This window comes from Camelina sativa, chromosome 2, assembly GCF_030686135.1.
Source record: "Camelina sativa cultivar CO46 ecotype springtype chromosome 2, ASM3068613v1".
Lineage (NCBI taxonomy): Eukaryota > Viridiplantae > Streptophyta > Magnoliopsida > Brassicales > Brassicaceae > Camelina > Camelina sativa.
The window spans coordinates 9,773,933-9,793,189 of NC_141881.1; the positions used below are offsets into that span (position 1 = coordinate 9,773,933).

At 33.7% G+C, this 19,257-nt stretch overlaps 3 protein-coding genes, 1 non-coding gene and 1 pseudogene across 5 annotated transcripts; 3 read left to right on the forward strand and 2 right to left on the reverse strand.

Annotated features, from left to right (window-relative positions):
• Nucleotides 1-1,129: 1,129 nt before the first annotated feature.
• On the reverse strand, nt 1,130-2,134 carry LOC147948380 (uncharacterized). Its single transcript, XM_087466594.1, has 3 exons — nt 1,842-2,134; nt 1,466-1,754; nt 1,130-1,246 (listed from the first exon to the last, which is right to left on the reverse strand). Exons 1-3 carry the CDS (start codon nt 2,132-2,134, stop codon nt 1,130-1,132), a joined length of 699 nt encoding a protein of 232 aa, XP_087322720.1.
• A 2,506-nt stretch (nt 2,135-4,640) lies between these two features.
• On the forward strand, nt 4,641-8,571 carry LOC104722046 (uncharacterized). 2 transcript variants are annotated; one of them, XM_010440155.3, is made up of 4 exons: nt 4,788-5,029; nt 5,365-5,433; nt 5,792-6,026; nt 6,842-8,571. In XM_010440155.3, exons 1-3 carry the CDS (start codon nt 4,865-4,867, stop codon nt 5,981-5,983), a joined length of 426 nt encoding a protein of 141 aa, XP_010438457.1. In that variant the 5' UTR covers nt 4,788-4,864; the 3' UTR covers nt 5,984-6,026; nt 6,842-8,571. The 2 variants fall into 2 exon arrangements, with proteins under 2 accessions (XP_010438450.1, XP_010438457.1); XM_010440148.3 differs by lacking the exon at nt 6,842-8,571 and having other exon boundaries at nt 4,641-5,029; nt 5,792-6,155.
• On the forward strand, nt 7,007-8,571 carry LOC104722063 (scarecrow-like protein 26). The gene has a single exon (XM_010440166.2). The coding sequence runs from the start codon at nt 7,007-7,009 to the stop codon at nt 8,456-8,458; it is 1,452 nt and encodes a 483-aa protein (XP_010438468.2). The 3' UTR covers nt 8,459-8,571.
• A 3,404-nt stretch (nt 8,572-11,975) lies between these two features.
• On the forward strand, nt 11,976-12,082 carry LOC147948381 (small nucleolar RNA R71). Its single transcript, XR_015586191.1, has one exon. It is a non-coding gene; the product is annotated as a small nucleolar RNA R71 (small nucleolar RNA).
• Nucleotides 12,083-15,049: 2,967 nt separating this feature from the next.
• Nucleotides 15,050-15,963, reverse strand: LOC147948382 (uncharacterized; annotated as a pseudogene).
• Nucleotides 15,964-19,257: the final 3,294 nt, after the last annotated feature.

Here is a 19,257-nt window from a genome sequence, read left to right on the forward strand (position 1 = left end):
AATGGTCGAGCTATCAATTGTATTCGTTTAATGAAGGATTCAGCTAATCCGCTTTTTGTATGGACATGTGCCACAGGATGTTCCACACTCACCCCCATGGACATACAGTAATCATTAAACGCTTGGGATGTAAATTAACCAGCATTGTCTAGACGTATAGTCTTAAGTGGAAAATCTGGAAAGTGTGCTCTTAGCCTTATAATTTGAGCCAACATCCTAGCAAATGCTAGGTTTCTTTAGTTAACAAGCAAACGTGTGACCATCTGGTTGATGCATCGATCATAACCATAAAATATCTAAATGTCCCACAAGGTGGGTGTATTGGTCCAAATATATCACCTTGTATCCTTTCCAGAAAGTTTAAAGTCTCTTTAGTGACTTTTACTGGTGATGGCCTTATAATAAGTTTCCCTTGTGCACATGCTACACAAGTGAGATGTTTAGGGATAACTTTTCTCTCTTTAAGGTTGTGCCCATTCGAACTCTTAATCAGTTTACGCATCATGTTACAACCCGGGTGGCCTAGCCGGTCATGCCATAGAGTGAACTGTTCATTGAACATTTTATGCTTTGCCAAGCTAGCTTCTATCATATTGATCTTAGCATGGTATAAACCAGTGGCTAGTACAGGTATAGTCTCTAGGACCTTCTTATGTCCTTTTACAATTTCTGTAATGTATAGGAATTCTTTATTTCCTTCACCCTTGGTTTCAATATGATAACCATTCAATCTTATATCTTTAAAGCTCAATAAGCTTCTCTTAGATCTGGGTGAGTACAAGACATCACTTAATTCAATCTGTGTGCCATTAGGCAATAATATGTGAGCCTGGCCGTAGCTTTCTATCAAATTTGCTATACCCGCAATTGTGCTAACATTGGCATTTTTCATTATGAGGTTTATGAAATATCTTTTATCTTTTAGTATAGTGTGGCTGGATCCACTGTCCACCACTAGTTCACTCATATCCTCAGCCATTTCTATATAAAACAACATTTTGTGTTTTGATTTAATAAGGCAATTAAGTATAAAATAAAATCTTTACATTTAAACCAAAATAATTATCCAAAACATAGAAAGAAATCAAAGCATAAAAGCATAGAATTAAACCAAAATAAAAACCGAAATTCAATCACTCTTAAGGCAATCGGAAGTCTCATAGGCTAGGGAGTCATCATTCTCATGATCGAAGTCTCCTTCATCATCGAGATGCACATAGTTGGCTTCTGGATTCTTCTTCAAGACCTCTTGATATGCATCAATGAGATGTTTGAGAGTTATGCAGTTCTTTGCCCGGTGGTTAGACATACCACATCGGCGACAAGTCGATTTGGCCTTGGTGTGTGGTTTAAAGGACCCACGGCCCCTACCACCACGTCCACGGCCTCCACGGCTAGCTTGGCCTCCTCGACCACCACGTCCTCTGCCACCACGGCCATGGCTGTAGTGTCTTTCTCTGTGGACATAGTTGGTCTCTTTAGGCTCCTTAAGCTCTTTAGGGTCTGCAGCACTTTTCTTTCCCCAATCAACTTTGTGTGCTTCTGGTAATGGGGCTAAACCAGGAGGTCTCATAGCACTATTCCTCAGCAACAGCTCATTGTTCTGCTCAGCTAGCAGTAAGCACTCATTGAGTTCCCCATAGTCAGCAAAACCTTTTTGCCGATATTGTTGCTGAAGGACTATGTTATGAGGGCTGAAGGTAGACAATGTCTTCTCTAGCAGCTCTTTCTCGGTTACTTCAATACCACACAACCTAAGGAGTGAGACAATCCTAAAAAGCTCAGAGTTATACTCATCCACGGATTTGTAATCCTGGATCCTTAGGTTCTTCCAATCGAACTTGGCCTTTGGTAGGAGCACAGTCTTTTGGTGTCTGTATCTGCGTCTAAGCGCTGTCCAAAGGGCGAGAGGATCTTCTATGAAAAGGTACTGATTCTTGAGACTCTCAGCAATGTGATGGTGCATGTGTTGGATGCACTTGTTCTTTTGCTTGTCAGTACACTCATAGTCCTCTTGCATGCATTCGTACAAGTCCTTTGACTTGAGATGGATCTTAGTGTCCATTGCCCATTGCAAGTATTTGCTTCCAGAAGCATTCAAGATACCATAGTCTAGGCTCTTAAGGCTTGCCATCTGCATAAACAGAAAATAGACAACCGAGTATTAGCACGCGATATTTGAGATCGAACCATGCAATCAATCAATAGGTCATGCGGTATTTGAGAACCATGCCTTAGGCCATGCGGTATTTGAGACCGAAACATGCCTTGCCTCTTATAATTTCGTGGTTTAAATTCATGCATGCAAGATAACAAAAGCAAATAGATAATGCATGCAACAATTTCCTTATTACTAGATAGGATTTCCTTTTTTTAAGTTTTCCTATTCATTCTAGGATTTAGTAATTATTGTTTTAAGAGTTTTAGATAATTACTATAATTAATTAGGAACATATCCTAACCAATATTTTAATTCCGATTTCAATGTTTTAAATTTATAGAATTTTAACAAAAGTTTTAATATTAATCGGATTTACTCTTAGAACAACAAAGTTAATGTTTCTTAAATTTTAGGATAATGATTAAGATTTATGGAAGTTATCCTAATAATCTTAGAACAAGCTTATGCTCGAGTTTTATGTTTCATATGGCCAAAAGTTTTACAGAAAATCTATGTTCAAGTTTATGCTTAAGAAATCCTAAGGATGAATTCATGCAGCCGATTAAACATTCTTATGCAAGGTTCAATTTTTAGCTATGATGCATGAACAACCAAGTTTTAAATCTCCTAGAACAATTTGATCAATATCTTTCTAATGAATCTAACAATTTAGTTATAGGTTCTTATGCAACAATCAATCAAGCAAGCATAGACAATTAATCAATCAATCGGATTTTAAGCTTGATATATCTTGGTGCAATTCACAAACAATCTAACAATCCTATGTGACCGATTTTAAAGTTTATAGGATTAGAACTCTTAAGATTTGTTTGTTGTGTACTTGAATGTTTTAAGGTTCAATAGCTTTTAAGGTTCAAATTCGATTATATAGTTTTAAGGAGGTTTCAGATTTTGTTTATCTTAACACCAATAGGGTCTGACCGGTTTTTATCTGGGAGCTAAAGACCTCAGATATACCTCATGATCCTCCACGAACCTCGAACAGCTTCCCACGAACAGCTCCTTGTACCGCTCACACTCGAACTCACCCCTGAACCGCGAACCAATAACCTCGATCGAGTTTAGGATAGAACTTGATCACAAGCTAAGGGATGCTCGTGAATCACCAAGAGATCTCTGAGACAAAAGAGATAAGTCTCGAAGAAGAGGAAGAACAAATGCGGTTTAGGGTTTTGGAAGAGAGATGAATCGGCGGCTGCCTTAGGGTTTTAGGGTTAGAGGCTATCGTGCTGATAACGTGTTGTAAACTAGAGAGTTTAGGGAATAAATCTCTTGTCTTATTGATAAACGAATGAATGAGGTTACATATATATAGAGTTTACATTAGACCGACATAAGACTTAAGACAATGGACCGATGGGCCTTTGTGGCCTAGACACAATACATGGATAGTAAACGGGCCGGTCGATGGAGTTCACTAAGTGTTTTACAACAAATATCAAATAGTATCCTATAACAAGTTTATTAGCCTAAATGGGGAAAATCGGTTATTTCATACCCAACCTAAGGTCTTATGTTCAATTCCTACCTAAAGTCTAATGTTGTGCAAATTTATACATTAACTAATAAAAATTTCAAATTCGCAACCCAAACTTGTAAAATTGTGTCAATCTATACATAAGTCGTGACGGCGTTAAAAAATTGTTAGCAGTTGCTTTTGGGATGCCATGTGCTCAACAACGTCATTTTATGCGACAAAAGAGACAAAATTTTTTTTGTCAAAACGACATCGTTTAGCTCTTCTTCTTCAACATTTTTCTTTTCCTTCGGTCTTCTTTCTCGACAATATTATCTTCAATTGTTCAACGAAGGCCATAAATCTTTTTTGGTTTTGTCTTTTATTTGGAAAAAAATACTGAAGGTTTTGGAATAAATAAGATTGAGCTGAGTATAATAATGTAATCAAAGATCTCAACAACTTGAGATAACACGTTTTGAATTAATAAAAAAAAATTCAAATTTCACATAAGCAACAGATCCATTTTTCTGAGAATTGGCGAAGTCTTGAACAAGATGGAATCATAAGCAGCTAGACGAATCCAAGTAACTAAATTTTAAGATAAGATCAAGCAATTAGGAAATCGAAATTGAACAACCCAGATTAAACAGATTGAAGCTGATGAAAACATCTTGATAAACACTTACAAAACTCCACCAACCCCTGCAGATTAATACATAAATTAGGGGGAATAAACACCCAATCGAATCTGGATAGAAGCTGATAAAAACATCTTGATCAACACCTACAAAACTGGGCATAAGTTTAAAAAACCTAAATTTTATAAAATCCCCAAATCGATTTCTTTGTTTTGAGAGGCTGAAGAAGAGAAGAAGAGCTAAACGATGTCTAATAAAATGAAATCGTTAAGCACGTGGTATCCACATAAGCAACTGCTAACGGATTTCTAACACCATGACGACTTAAGTATAGATTGACACAATTTTACAAGTTTGGATTGTGAATTTGAAATTTTTATTAGTTAATGTATGAGTTTGCACAACATCAAACTTTGGGTAGGAATTGAACATAGGACCTTAGGTTGGGTATGAAATGGCCGATTTTCCGCCTAAATGAAGCGACCAAATCACTAACACAAACCAGGCCTAAGCCCATTAACGTACAAAAACTATAGAATTTGTGAGATTTTCTCAGTTTCTGACTTCTGAGAGATAAAGAGAGCGATGAGAGGAGTCGGAGGTCCGTTGCTGTCAATCGACGATCTTCTCGCCGATCTCGGCGAAGAAACTTCCTACTCACCGGAAAACGTTTCAACTCCTGAAATTTCTTCAAAACCAGACTCCGTTGATACCTTCTCTGAACCGTTGGATCTATCCCGACTCTTTCAGGTCCCTCTTCTGATCCAAAATTTTGCCTTCACTTTTATTGATTCTCTATCATTGTTCCTTCATTGTTTGTTCAAATTTTATGCATCCTCCTGTTTGATTTGTGTGGAACGCTATGTGTCTGAATCAAGGTGGTTTTGAAATCTGTGTGTATTGGATCTCTCATTAGAGGATGGTTGAAATATGATTTTGGAAGAGTTAAATCATCCTTAATCCCCATATAAATGATGTACACCGGGTTGGTTGTGTTGTTCTTATCAACATTGGTTCTGTGATTAGCATAGTATTTGCCTAGTCTATGTACCGGGATTATAACAAAAGCAGTTGTTTTGTTTCAGGAAAACTATGATAAACTAAATGATGCGTTTGGTGGTTCTGATCACTCATGGACCTCCCTAACATTGGAGGTAATTTGAAAGCTTTTTGATTTGACAACTATATTATTTTTTTTCCTATCAGGTTGGCATTTCCATGCTACAGAGTTTATAAATATTATGTGAAAAACGTCAATAAGAGGACATGATTGGTATGTTGAGGTTTTGATGTGATTGGCTCATGTATGGAAGTCTTTGTCTTTCACATTGGTAGGACATGACTAAATGATCAGTTATGCCAGTATCTGAAGCATATATGTTATGAGGTTCTCAAGAAATGATCAGTGAGGCTCTGCAGATTATAAGAGACAAATGCAAATGAAATGTTTCCATAGCTTGTCAAGAAACTTATATGTTAATAAATCCTTTACTTACTTCCTTTCATTTTCAGCTTTGCACTGCCTTAGAAACCGCAAACAAGTTGGTCCATGCCACCACCTCGAATGCTAGATTGTTGTCAGAGAAGGTGGAAGAACTCGAGAAAATTGTTAAACGAGGAGACTCTGCAGTGGCATCTGCCAGAACGGTTCACGCCACAATTAACCAGAAAGGATTAGTTGATTACCCTCTGCGTGACAGTTAGGACTTATGACCATTAACCAATATCAATTTAATACTCTACCAAGGTACAAACCAACCTTTTGGGTTCTATTATTAAATCTTTGCAAATGGGATCCACAACTATGTTATTTGAGTCTAGATGTATCTTGAATCATACGACGATATAAATATATAATTTTTTGACATTTATGAAAGAGCAACTGAGCAAGCATGTATTTAGTTTAATTGGATTATTGGAGAATGTAGGATTTGGTTCTCTTAAAATATGATATGGTCTGATCGTATATTTCTGTGAAATTGCATTCAAGGTAGAATTGTGAGTGTGAGTGACCACATGATTTTAGCTGGAAAACAACTTGTAAACTACTAAAATTGCGTCACTGCTTCTGTCACTTTTTTTCCAAACCAAAACCTGTTATAGAGGTGAGGGAGATAAGGTTCTGCTGTTTGCTTAGCCTATAATTGTGTTAAGAGACTAATCGAAGTGGTCTGAAGATTGTTAGAACGATTTCGGAGTTTATTATTAATTAGTTTTTTATGTGATGCCTCTTGATTGATTTGATTAGATGTAAACCAAATCTCAATAATGTCTTGTCTTTTTCTGTTTGGCGCTTAGGTTCTCTACTCAGCAAAGCTGGCTATATGCATTTTCATATGAAAAATATATAGTCCGTGCACTTCTATTTTATTTTAAATTGTCACTAGCTAGGTTAGACTGGACGCCGATTTTATAATTTTAAAAACTGATCAGTATGATTGGACTAACAATTCTCACTTGTTTTGTTTAATTTCCCAATTGATCGTAGTGGTGCATATAACCATGGATTAATATAGTTGGACTAACAATTCTCACTTTTTTTCTTTATTTTCCTGATAACAGTGGTCCTGCTACTTGTTACAAGGACCACAGGTTGTTCGACCTCCCTGAAAGGGGACCATGTACTTTAGATTTGACTTAAAATGATTTACTTTAAAAAATATTCTCTTGGGTCGTACTACAGTATCTATATAATTCTGCATTGCTCGTTTCTTCATTTGTACCTGCATGACCATGAATTATCCTTACGAGGACTTCCTGGACCTCTTCTTCTCTACCAAAACGAACACACCTGCCGAAGCCGCAAGCACCTCCTCTTGTGGTTATAGCCTGAATGATCTTGACGTTGATTGGGGTTGTGACTTCCGTGATGTCATTGAATCCATCATGGGTGATGAAGGAGTTTTGATGGAAACTGAATCTGCTCCAATGCTTCATGGCCAGGAGGGAATTTGTAACTCTGCGTCCACGGGCTTGTCCGTGACTGATGGGGTTATTGTAGAGGAGCCTAAGCTAGATGAATCAAAGGGCTTGAGGTTGGTTCATTTACTGGTGGCTGCTGCGGAGGCATCAACTGGAGCGAATAAGTCTCGGGAGCTAACTCGGGTTATACTTGCAAGGCTTAAGGACTTGGTTTCTCCCGGTGACCGAACGAACATGGAGAGATTAGCTGCTCACTTCACCGACGGCCTTTCAAAGTTGCTTGAACGAGACAACGTTCTGCGACCCAACCAGCATCGCGGTGATGTTTATGATCAGGCAGATGTGATCTCAGCGTTCCAAATGCTGCAGAACATGTCTCCATACGTCAACTTTGGTTACCTCACCACCACACAGGCTATTCTTGAATCTGTGAAGTATGAACGTCGAATCCATATCGTGGATTATGATATCGCTGAAGGTATTCAGTGGCCTTCATTGATGCAGGCCTTGCTGTCGAGAAACACAGGCACATCAGCCCAACATCTAAGGATCACGGCTTTGTCAAGAGCCACCAATGGTAAAAAATCTGTTTGTGCAGTCCAAGAAGCTGGACGGCGTCTAACCGCGTTCGCCGAGTCTATTGGCCAACCGTTTTCATTCCACCATTGTAAACTGGAAAACGATGCATTCAAATCTTCGTCTCTGAAGCTTGTAAGAGGAGAAGCAGTGGTGATCAATTGTATGTTGCATCTCCCTCGGTTTAGCCACAAAACTCCGAATTCCGTAATTTCCTTTTTATTGGAAGCTAGAACTCTAAACCCGAAACTTGTCACTCTCGTTCACGTGGAAGTTGGCCTCATGGGAAACCAATGTTTCCTATATCGTTTTATGGACTTGCTACATCAGTTCTCAGCCATCTTCGACTCTCTAGAGGCAGGCCTCTCAATCACTAACCCGGCACGGGGCTTTGTGGAGCGTGTATTTATCGGTCCGTGGGTTGCTAATTGGTTGACGCGTATCACTGCTGATGATTCAGAAGTCGAAAGCTTTGCTTCGTGGCCACAGTGGTTAGAGACTAATGGGTTTGAAGCCATGGAAGTGAGCTTCGCCAACCGTTGTCAAGCAAAGCTCCTTTTGAGCTTGTTTAACGATGGGTATAGTGTGGAAGAATTGGGCCGAAACGGCCTCGTCTTGGGATGGAAATCTCGACGTCTTATGTCGGCCTCTTTCTGGGCCTCGCACGAGTCGAATCTGTAAATTCTCGGTTTTTTTGGAATCATAGTACAGTACAGTACATGAGACAGTGGTTTACAAAGACATCAAAATATAATGATAAAAAATAATAATAAAGAACAATCAAGAAAACAAAATCTATAAACTTTTATTAAATGAGCTTAACTATCAGTTTAAGAGGATTTGATTTCAATTAAAAAAAATTATATGTCGGTTTGGATTTATGAGAATTTAGAATTTAGATTTTATAATTAAGCAAAATTATATGTCGGTTCGGATTTATAAGTAATAATTAATGTTTACAATTAAACGAATTTATGAGTCGGTTTGAGTTTATAAAAAGTGATTATAATTTATATTTCACAATTAAACAAGATTTTATATCCACTTGGATTTATATGAGAATTATGTTTTAATTTTTTTTTTTTTTTGTCAACTAAATTTTTTAATATTAAACAAATTTATATGTGGGTTATGATTTACAAAGGAGAAATAGAGTTTAAATTGTATAACTAAACAAGATTATATGTTGATTTGGGTTCAACAATATTAATATTTTTGTTAATGATTTTCGTTTTAATTTTTAATTTATTAAATTTTTATTTAATATAATATGACATGGTGCATTTTTATTGATTAAAACAAAAAGGGTGAACAGATTCACCCCTAGAAGTGAAACCAAGTATTGCTCTATATATATACACTAAAAAAGTTATTATACCCAGTTTAATAATTTTTGGATCCTGAGATTAAAAAAAAACTGGGTCTTATCTCTATGTTTTTAGGAAAAAAAATATTTGGAACCCTAATATTAATATAAAAAATTATATAATGATGTCAAAAGTTATAATGATGTAAAAAATATCTTATCATACCTTAAAAATAACACTTAAACAAATTTTATAGATAATTATAACACATACTCCATAATCTTCCGAAATAGTACTATTAACACATTATAATATTTTAAACTAACTTTTAGGATATGTTTTTTTAGGTTTGAATTCTTTTTATTACATTTAGGATATAGTTTGAAAAGGGTAAAAGTATAATCTTTAGAATTTAAAATTTAATTTTGAAAGTTTACTTGTAAAATATAATGCTATTTTGAAACTTTAAAAAAGATGTAGTAAATTTGAAAACAAAAATTTATTTAGGTGCTATTTGTAATAATTGCCCAAAATGAAATGGATTATGTGCACATGCACCCGTACCACATGCACAAATCGAGCTGAGCATTTGATCATGTGGGTAATGATTATGTGGCTTAAATGGCCTATTTCAACCTATATTGTTATCATTGTGTTTTAACTATATACCAAATTTTTATAAGTAGAATTCAATTTAAATTAATTATATAAACTATCAAGTTTTAGTCAAAATCAATATATATCGAAATGGTGTTGGTCAACCATTTGACAGATGCTAAATGTATCGTTTATGTTGAGTCATATGTTTCATGTACAATTTTTATTGTGTAATCATATACTATGTACAAATATTTTTTTAAAAATTGATATACTGTTTTAAAGGCAGTTATCAAAATACCAAATTTAAGTTTTGGCTGTCCAAAATTATCATCATACTAATCTTAGATTAGGACCCGCGGTGTACCGCGGGACAAATTATTTATAACTAAAACATTTAAATTATAAATTGTATTTGTTAGTTAAATATGTTATAATTATATAATAATTGTTAATTTTATGGTTTAAAGTTTAAACCATAAAACACTGCAATATAATTTATATTTTATATAATATTTATTAATTAATTTAATTAGATTTGTCTATTCTCGAATACCGATAGTGTTAACAAAATAATGAAATGATGTTTTACCCGTTTAACACCAAATTAATGATTTTTTGAAATTTATATAAATATCGACAAAACCCGTCCCGGTATATAATTCCGTCCCGAGATATTTTAACTCGCAATATATAATCTTAATTTTTAATATTTTTTTTGTATTATAAATATTAGATTGAGTTGATATGTTATTTATTAAGGTTGTAACCATTTATATTTTATAAAATTGGCGTTTCTTATAAAGTTTAAATATTTATAATATTTGTAATTCTTAAAATGGTGGAGTATTTCTCATATTTGAAGTTTCGAAAAATTTTAAATATATTATTAATATTTTAAAAGTTTTCTAACTTTTTTAAAAAGTTGAAATATTTATAATATTTAAATTTCTTATAAAGTTTAAATATTTATAATATTTGAAACTTCATAAACGTTTAAATATTATTAATATTTTTAACATTTTATAAAGTTAACTTTCTAAAAAATATAAATACTATAATAAAATAGAAATATTTTTATATTTATAATATTTAACTTTTGAAAAATCTTTAAAATAAAGAACCGGAATAAACTAAATTAAAGTTTTTTAAGTTTGAATGCATGATAAATCAAGATTTCTACCCAATTGTATTATGAATCATTTTGGTCTCTTTTATTGTATGATTATGAACTATCGCCTAATTTTTTTAGGCGATATGGGACATTGTACCTGTATTTTTTATTCATCTATTGAGTAATATATGTTTATTTTAAAAAATTTGTATTACATCATATGCAGTAAAAAAAATCACAATTTTTATTAATTAAATGCATTATAGAATAATTCAAGATAATTTAAATATAAATTCAAATAAAAATGAAAAGGAATCATATATTTATGTTTGAATGAGGTAGAAAGATTTCCTTATTTTTTTAATCTTACCTATAATTAATTTTAAAATTTTTGGTAACTAATATTAATGTCAAATGCATTAAATGTTAAAACTTTCCAAAAAGTATTTTTGAGCAAAAACTGCTGCAAAAATACTAGTATAGATTTCAAAATCTTATTTAAGCTTTGGTTTGAAAACAAAAAATTATTTTGGTGCTATTTATGAACTTTTACCTTTAAGTGTTGAAAGTGAAGTCAAACAATTTTATTTTAATCAAAGATAGAAAATATTATACTTTTGATTTTAAGGAGATATAGAAAAATGTGATATAGTGATACAGTTTACATTTTTATAAAAACTGAAAATACATTAATTATAGTGATATTGTTCAAAAAATTGTACACATTATACACAGAATAAACTCAAAACACATTAATCTTGGTGATATATATCAAGTTTAATAACTTGTATATGAGACTGTGGAATAAAACCAAATCATATCCATCTCATTTTGTCCAACTTTATGAGATGAAAACATGAGAGAGGAAATGTCATCAACGAGAATCGATACGACAGTTGTAAAATCATTTTAAAATATTTTCATGTTCATCCTATCCAGTTTTAAATGCACAACTTTAAGATTCTTCTTATACTTCTTATGTTGACCTGATTCAACAACCCTCACAGTTCTATCATAGTATTCATTATAATTTCCATCAGACTGAGCCAAATTCTCAACAAGTTTCCAATCCTCTTCCACATTTTTGTTTAGGAAGTTACCATTGGAAGCAATATCTAGCAACATTCTAATCTTGGGTAAAACTCCTTTGTGGAGAGTGCTGAGCAAGGATTCATTGCTGAATCTATTGTGTGGACATTGGCTCTGATAGCTCTTGAATATCTCCCAAGCTTCACAAAAGGCCTCATTGTTCATTTGGGCAAATCCTAAGATTTCATTGCGCAGGCGAGCTGTTCTTGCATTTGAGAAGAACTTGGCCAGAAAAGCTTTCTTACAACCATCTCAAGTAGTGATCTGACCTGTAGGTAGGTTCTTCTCCCAAAGATGAGCTTTGCCTCTTAGAGAGAATGGGAACAACTTGAGTTTGAAGCCATCTTCACTAACTCCATTAATCTTTGTGAGACTGCAGAGTCTATCAAATTCATCCAAGTTATCCAAAGGGTCTCTCATAGGTAGGCCATGAAATTTGTTACTCTGGATCATTGATATGAGACCACTCTTGATCTCAAAGTTGTTATTAGCTACAGCTGGTGGAACTATCTCTGCTCTCTGATTGTGAGTGTTAAGAGCATCTCCAGCTCCTATGTTTCTTGGCAGGAGGATCCATGAGGAACTTCTCCTCTTGTTCTTGAAGTATTCTTGTTTTTTTGTTGCCTAAGATCCCTAGGCAAAAGGTTGATGTGATCAATATACCTCTGGAGGTTGTGGTTTCCCTTAGATCTAGTTAGCATGCATCAAGTCGATCAGACGCTCGGTTGAACACATGGTCGAGTTCTAGCTCGAGCTGAAGGTCGATCAACTGAGACAAGGAAACAAGCTAAGTTTTGGGCTGAAGCTCAATCAGACGCTCGATTGTGCAGACGGTTGAGTGCGAAGTTGAGTATGTACCTGAAACTCAAAACAACCAAGCAGATGAAGAAGCTAATCAATAGCGATCAGTAAACAATAGAACTTAATCATGAACTTATGTAAATCTTGAATGGAACAAATCAACACCCTAATGGCAACGGTGCCAATTTAAACATGAGTCTTTCTATCTTAACCTATGAATGAATGGATGATAACAAACAAACCGACTTAGGCTAAGATGCTCAATGGGATGTAAGGTGTTTCAATACCCTTATGATGTTATAGTATAAGAGATGTCAATCCATAAATGGTGATATACAAACACTCAAGATATGAACACTTATCCAAGTTAAGCCAGATAGGAAAGTGGTTTTGGTTCTAACAATACTAATAACAGAAATGTAAATGCAATGAACCAACAACTTAAACAGTACTAGATGCAATAAGAGCTAAGATGCAATGCAGATACTACACTTACACAGAAGCAAATACTAAACAGGTGCAAGGAAATTAAACTAGAGAAATGCAAAACACTAGATTTTAACACGCAGTACACCGCGGAACAACTTTTTTATAATTAACATATTTAATTTTTAAGTTATATATATATATATATATTAATTTTGTTTGTTCTGTTTAGTGTTTAAGATTGTACAATTGTATATTGATTGTTATATAAAATTAAAATATTTTGTGTGCTTTAGTAATAGACAATCCATAAAAACTATAAAATAATATTTGTATAAATTCTAACCCGCTCCATCACATGACTCCAGAGCATTTAAATTTATTTTAGCAAATTAAAATATTTAGAATATTTTATTTCTTTGCTTTAAAATATTATAATTATGGAATAACAATTAATTTCATATTTATTTTAAGTATATTTTTGGAAGTAATTTAAAGTTTGATGTAAACTAATTTTGATACACAAAAACTTACTTTAGAAATGCCAATTTGGGATTTCAAGAGAGATATATTTTTATTGCAAAAAAAAAAAAAATTGGTTCCTGACCCAGAATTAATTGTGATGGGGAGAACTTATGATGACTTGTTGGTCTGATACGAATCAGTTCTGCCGCATGTAATATAGCATGTCCCTAAGCAGATATAGGGAGTTTTGATTTCATTAGTCATGGTCTAGCAATCAGCTGAAGGCGCTTGATTAGTGATTCTGCTAAGCCATTCTGTGTGTGAACATGTGCTACAGGATGTTCAACACTTATCCATATAGACATGCAATATTCATTAAAAGCTTGAGATGTGAATTCACCAACATTATCAAGATGGATTTTCTTCAAAGGAAAATCTGGAAAGTGTGCTCGTAGTCTAACCAACTGGGCAAGTAATCTTGCAAATGCTAGGTTTCGAGTTGATAACAAGGATACATGTGACCATCGACTAGATGCGTCAACTAAGACCATAAAATAACTAAAGGTTCCACATGATGGGTGAATAGGCCCACATATATCTCCTTGTATGCGTTCCAGAAAATTAATTTGTTCTGAATTTATCTTTGCTGGCGAAGGTCATATAATCAACTTGCCTTGTGAACAAGCAACACATGAAAAATCATTAGGAAGAATCTTCGGGTTCTTTAATGAATGACCACATGAATTTGTTATTATCTTTTGCATCATTGTTATGCCGGGGTGACCTAACCGGTCATGCCAAACTTTTAAAGTTAAACTATAGCATTTGCTTCAATTGTATTAATTGTTGTATAGTAACGCCCAGTGGAAAATGCAGGCAGTCTTTCCACAATAATTTTAGAGCCTTGGGTATTATTTGTGATTTGAAGGTATTCAGTGATACCTTTGCTCATTGTCTCAATATGGTATCCATTTCTGCGGATATCTTTAAAACTTAATAAGTTTCTATGAGACTTAGGGGAGTATAATGCATCAACAATTTCTAATTTTGTTCCCATAGGCAATGATATATTAGCTCTTCCAGAGCATTCAATCATCTTTGCACTACTAGTTACGGTACTTACACTTGCTTCTTTCATTGTTAAAGAGGAGAAATAACTCCTATTTTTTAAAATTGTATGACTAGTTGCACTGTCGGCCAAGCATAAATCTCCACCATTCATTGTTCTTCAAATAAGTAAACAAAAATAAATTCTCATATAAGTATTACGTAATTAAAAAATATAATAGAAATTCATAAATAAATAAATATCTTTATAAATCAACTTTAACCATGGAATACATAAATGCCAAAAACAATAAAATACATAAATGCATAGAATAAAATAAAATAAAATCTGAAATCCAAATAACTAAAAGCCAAAAACAATTAAATAAGAGAAAAGGTTGAATAAATCTAGCTCTTCTAGCTCGATCAGTTTTTCTCTTCTTCAGGAGGGAAGAGATCTGGAATGTCTAGGTGAGCGAGATCACCAAAGTCAAAATCATCTTCTCAATCTTCAAACACCATATTTGTCTCCACTTTCTTTCCCTTTTCCTTCATTGATTGTTGGTAGAGCTCAACAAGATGTTTTGGGGTACGACATGTACGAGACCAATGGTCTTTTCCTACTTCTTGTGAGACTGGTTCTTAAACTGAACCCCACCACCACGGCCTCGACCGTATCCACGTCCACGACCACGGCCACGACCTTGACCATTATTATTGGTCTTATCATAGGATGTCACATTCGCTTCAGGGAATGGAGCAGAACCAGATGGGCGTAGTCCATGATTTTTCAACAACAGCTCGTTTTGTTTCTCAGCTACAAGGAGACAAGATATAAGTTGGGAATACTTCACGAAACCCTTCTCACGGTATTGTGTCTGCAGGACAATGTTATTAGCATGAAAAGTGGAGAATGTCTTCTCCAACTTGTCTGCATTCGTGACTTTCTCTCCACATAATTCCAACTTGGAAGTTATTTTGAACAAAGCTGAGTTGTACTCACTTATAGACTTAATGTCTTGTAATCTCAGGTGAGTCCAATCATAGCGAGCCTTAGGCAAAATCACAGTTTTTTGATGATCATACCTTTCCTTTAGATCATTCCAAAGGATTTGTGGGTCTTTCACACTCAAGTATTCATTCTTGAGATCCTCATGGAGGTGATGACGAAGGAAAATCATAGTTTTGGACTTGTCCTTGCTTTCAGTTTGATTTCCTTCTTTGATGGTGTCAAGGAGATCTTTTGAATCTAGATGAATTTCAGCATCTAGTGCCCATGCCAAGTAGTTGTCTCCACTGATGTCAAGAGCTCCAAATTCAAGACTAGTGAGTTTTGACATGACTTTTAGCTTCAAAGAGCGTGCTGATAACATGTTATAGATAGAAAAGAGGAGGAAGATATTAGTGTCTTATTCCAATGAATGAAAGGTCCTTTATATAGGAGTACAAAGAGAGGGTTTCGCTTGATGACAAAGTAAACCTAGTTTACAAGTAATTCTAGAGACTTCTAGAAGATGGACCTTATAATGGGCATCCATCTATTTTTCATAACACTTTTCTAATAGTTAAACAAATTTTAAAAAGTGTAGACTCGTCAAATAAGTCTAAGTGATATGATCAATAAAACATTGTACTCTATTTTTACATAGACCTTGATTAAAATTCATAGTCATCAATACTTCATGTCTAAAACCAAAATATTCAAAATAATAATGTCAGTCTATATAATAGACTTTGTAAATACAATTTTGTGAATTGAATGGCCTCAATAGTACACTACTACGTGCTATATCAATACAATAAAAGAAGGATGCGTTGCATTCCTGGTGTGACAAATCAGCATTAACATTGAAGCTGGTGTTGACACATCAGTTAAAATGAATAGCCAATTAAAACATTTCGATTAATACACATAAGCTTTATTTTCTTCCACGCCGTTCTCTTTATTCACTCTCTCTCTCCCTCTAACTCTAACCATAGGAATCATGGTAGTTGGAATTAGAAAAGAGGGGTTGCATAACGCGAGATGTATATAACTAAAATAAGGCACTCAAAGACTTAGGTGTATGAGATTGTCGATGAGTACACAGAATCGAGCTCAGAAAATCTTTGATAAATAATAAAAAGGAGAGTATATCAAACTCAAAGGAATCCATCATTTAATTAGACAAATCAGAGACTTGCGGTTGGAATCAGAACAGACTCAGACTCAGAAAAAACAAGAAATAACAAAGAAGCTTAAGTTGCATAGCCGTAGAGAATCTACTAAACTTGAGCAAAAAACCGCCTAATCCCAGTGCAAGATAACCAAGACGGCTCACTCCAGGATTTACTCTGCTCTCAGTTGAACTGTGCACTCAATTCAAAAGAGATGAAACTCTCAAACTCAAAATCAGAAATTAAAAGAAGAAGAAGAAGGAGGAGACGAAGAAGTAGAAAAGAGAAGAAGTTCTTTTCCATTATGAAATTAAAGGCTGGACTCTTATTTTTATATGCACAAAATCTAACCTCCTATCAGAGATTTCAGCCGTCTCTGATCTTTCTGCCCGTTACAACCAACAAAGAGCAAAACCGTCGATCTTGACTTCTCCTTTTAAGAAGAAAGACTTTTGTCGAAACAAAATTTACGACAACACCAAACTTGGTAATAAAGCCCATTTGAATAAAGCCCAATTTGATAATTACATACCCAACACTTGCTTCATTTTGACGGTGGAGACATCGGTAGATTTGCTGAAGTTGTGATCGGTTCAAGGAAGCTTCTACAGCTTGAAAAGTTTAAACGTCATCGCTTCAAAGAAGCATTTGAGAGATAAACAAAGAGTTAGATGAGTACAAGACGTCAATGATGGCAAATCAATAATCACATATAAATTTGAAGCACACTTGGGGATTTTTGGTTAAAATACCAAGAGAAATGGAAAAGTACAAGACGCCGATGAGGCCCGGGATAGTGGAGGTTCTGATTTGTGCAAGGGAATGGCTTCTGGAGGATGATGCTTCTTCTTCTACAGCAGCGCAAATTTCAAGTGCTTTCATAAATTATCCGACACATAAGTGAGAGTGTGAGGGTTAGATCTATTATCTCTGAATGTTGTTGTTTTCTAAAAGTTTATATGTTGTCTTTTGTGGTTAGTCTCAAACCAACCGTGTGATTTGCAATTAGGAATTAGCCTCTTTAAATATCTAATGCACATTCTGAGATGCTCCTTCTTACATGAAGTCTACATAAAGATCGTCAACTGATGTAATTGTCTTGATGAAATTGAAACCTATCTTTTAATTCCAAAATTGAAATTCTTCATTCTAACTTTTCTTTACAAATATATGAGTAAATAAAACTTTAAATAAGGAGAGTTTTTGAATAAATGTATCTACAATCATTTTTTTTGAAAACTACCTAATGTTTTTTCTTCTTTTCAAATGTTAATATAAAATCACGAAAATTTTAAAATAATTTTTTTAAGAGTATATATGTATTTAAATTTAATAGTGAAGATAGGACTGTCTTTTTTTTTTTCGTCAACATAGGACTGTCTTTTTATGAAAAAAAAAGACTTAGTTTAGAAAAAGTGAAAACAAAACATAGGGTAGTTTTCATAACATATATTGTTGATACAAAGTCTATGTTTAATACAAATTAGATGAAATTAATGTATAAATATAAAATTATGGATTAAGTTAAATAGAATTGATCTGGTGGGGTATAAAATGAGAAATAAAATTCTATAATTGGGATGCGTTAATTCTATTTCGATAGCAGATCGATCATAGCAATCAAAATTTTATGTAGTCAATGTTTACATAATGAAATGTTTAACTCGGTAAGATACATTTAATGGATATGAAAATGATGATAATAAATAAAAATATGCAGCAACAAATAATAACAAAAAAACTGAAAACAATTAGTTTTTCAGAAAACAAAAACAAAATATTATTTTTAAATAAATGAGAAATAATCCTGCGGCGTAGCGCGGGTACTAACCTAGTATCGTTAATACACCCTAGTCTCTCTTTACTATGACAATTTTTTTTTCTTTTTGATAAATCTGAAATAAAGAAAATGATGCATGCTTATAATTATACATAACTATTAACTATTCACTTAAAACTTATTTTTCATTTCTCAATTCAAAATTGAGTTTATTAGTTGGTTTGTTGACAGTTTTTTGCTTCCGGCATCTCAATCTCCCCGATGTTAATGACTTGGCCAATGACATCTGCAATGCAAACAAAAGATAACAACATTTAGTGAATATTATGAGAATGCTAATTAAAAAATATATTAATACATATCTATGTTACAAACTCATATAGTTATTTTATACCAACCAATGTGGGTGTAGTATATGGTGTTTCCTTTTCTTATTAAATCTCCAATTGCAGCTTAACATATTAATAAGTCTGAAGATTTGATTAGGATATTGTAATTATTATTAGCACATTAATTTATTTATTGTTCTATATCTTGATTTCATTTATATTAATTCGTATAGATATTTTAGGAATCTAAATAATTCCCGATTTTTAAGGTATATTATTAGAGTAATCGATTCTGTTTTTGCCATAAATTGATTTTAGTTTTTTTCTGCAAATGTATAAGGATCAATCATGTAAATAATATATTTAAA

Coding starts and splice junctions, on each gene's coding strand:
- LOC147948380 (XM_087466594.1), bottom strand. CDS start 2,134: ATGGCAAGCCTTAAGAGCCTAGACTATGGTATCTTGAATGCTTCTGGA. Junction 1,755..1,841: donor GTGCTCCTACCAAAGGCCAA/GTTCGATTGGAA, acceptor CTCACTCCTTAG/GTTGTGTGGTATTGAAGTAA. Junction 1,247..1,465: donor AGCCTAAAGAGACCAACTAT/GTCCACAGAGAA, acceptor GCATATCAAGAG/GTCTTGAAGAAGAATCCAGA.
- LOC104722046 (XM_010440148.3), top strand. CDS start 4,865: ATGAGAGGAGTCGGAGGTCCGTTGCTGTCAATCGACGATCTTCTCGCC. Junction 5,030..5,364: donor ATCTATCCCGACTCTTTCAG/GTCCCTCTTCTG, acceptor GTTTTGTTTCAG/GAAAACTATGATAAACTAAA. Junction 5,434..5,791: donor GGACCTCCCTAACATTGGAG/GTAATTTGAAAG, acceptor TTTCATTTTCAG/CTTTGCACTGCCTTAGAAAC.
- LOC104722063 (XM_010440166.2), top strand. CDS start 7,007: ATGACCATGAATTATCCTTACGAGGACTTCCTGGACCTCTTCTTCTCT.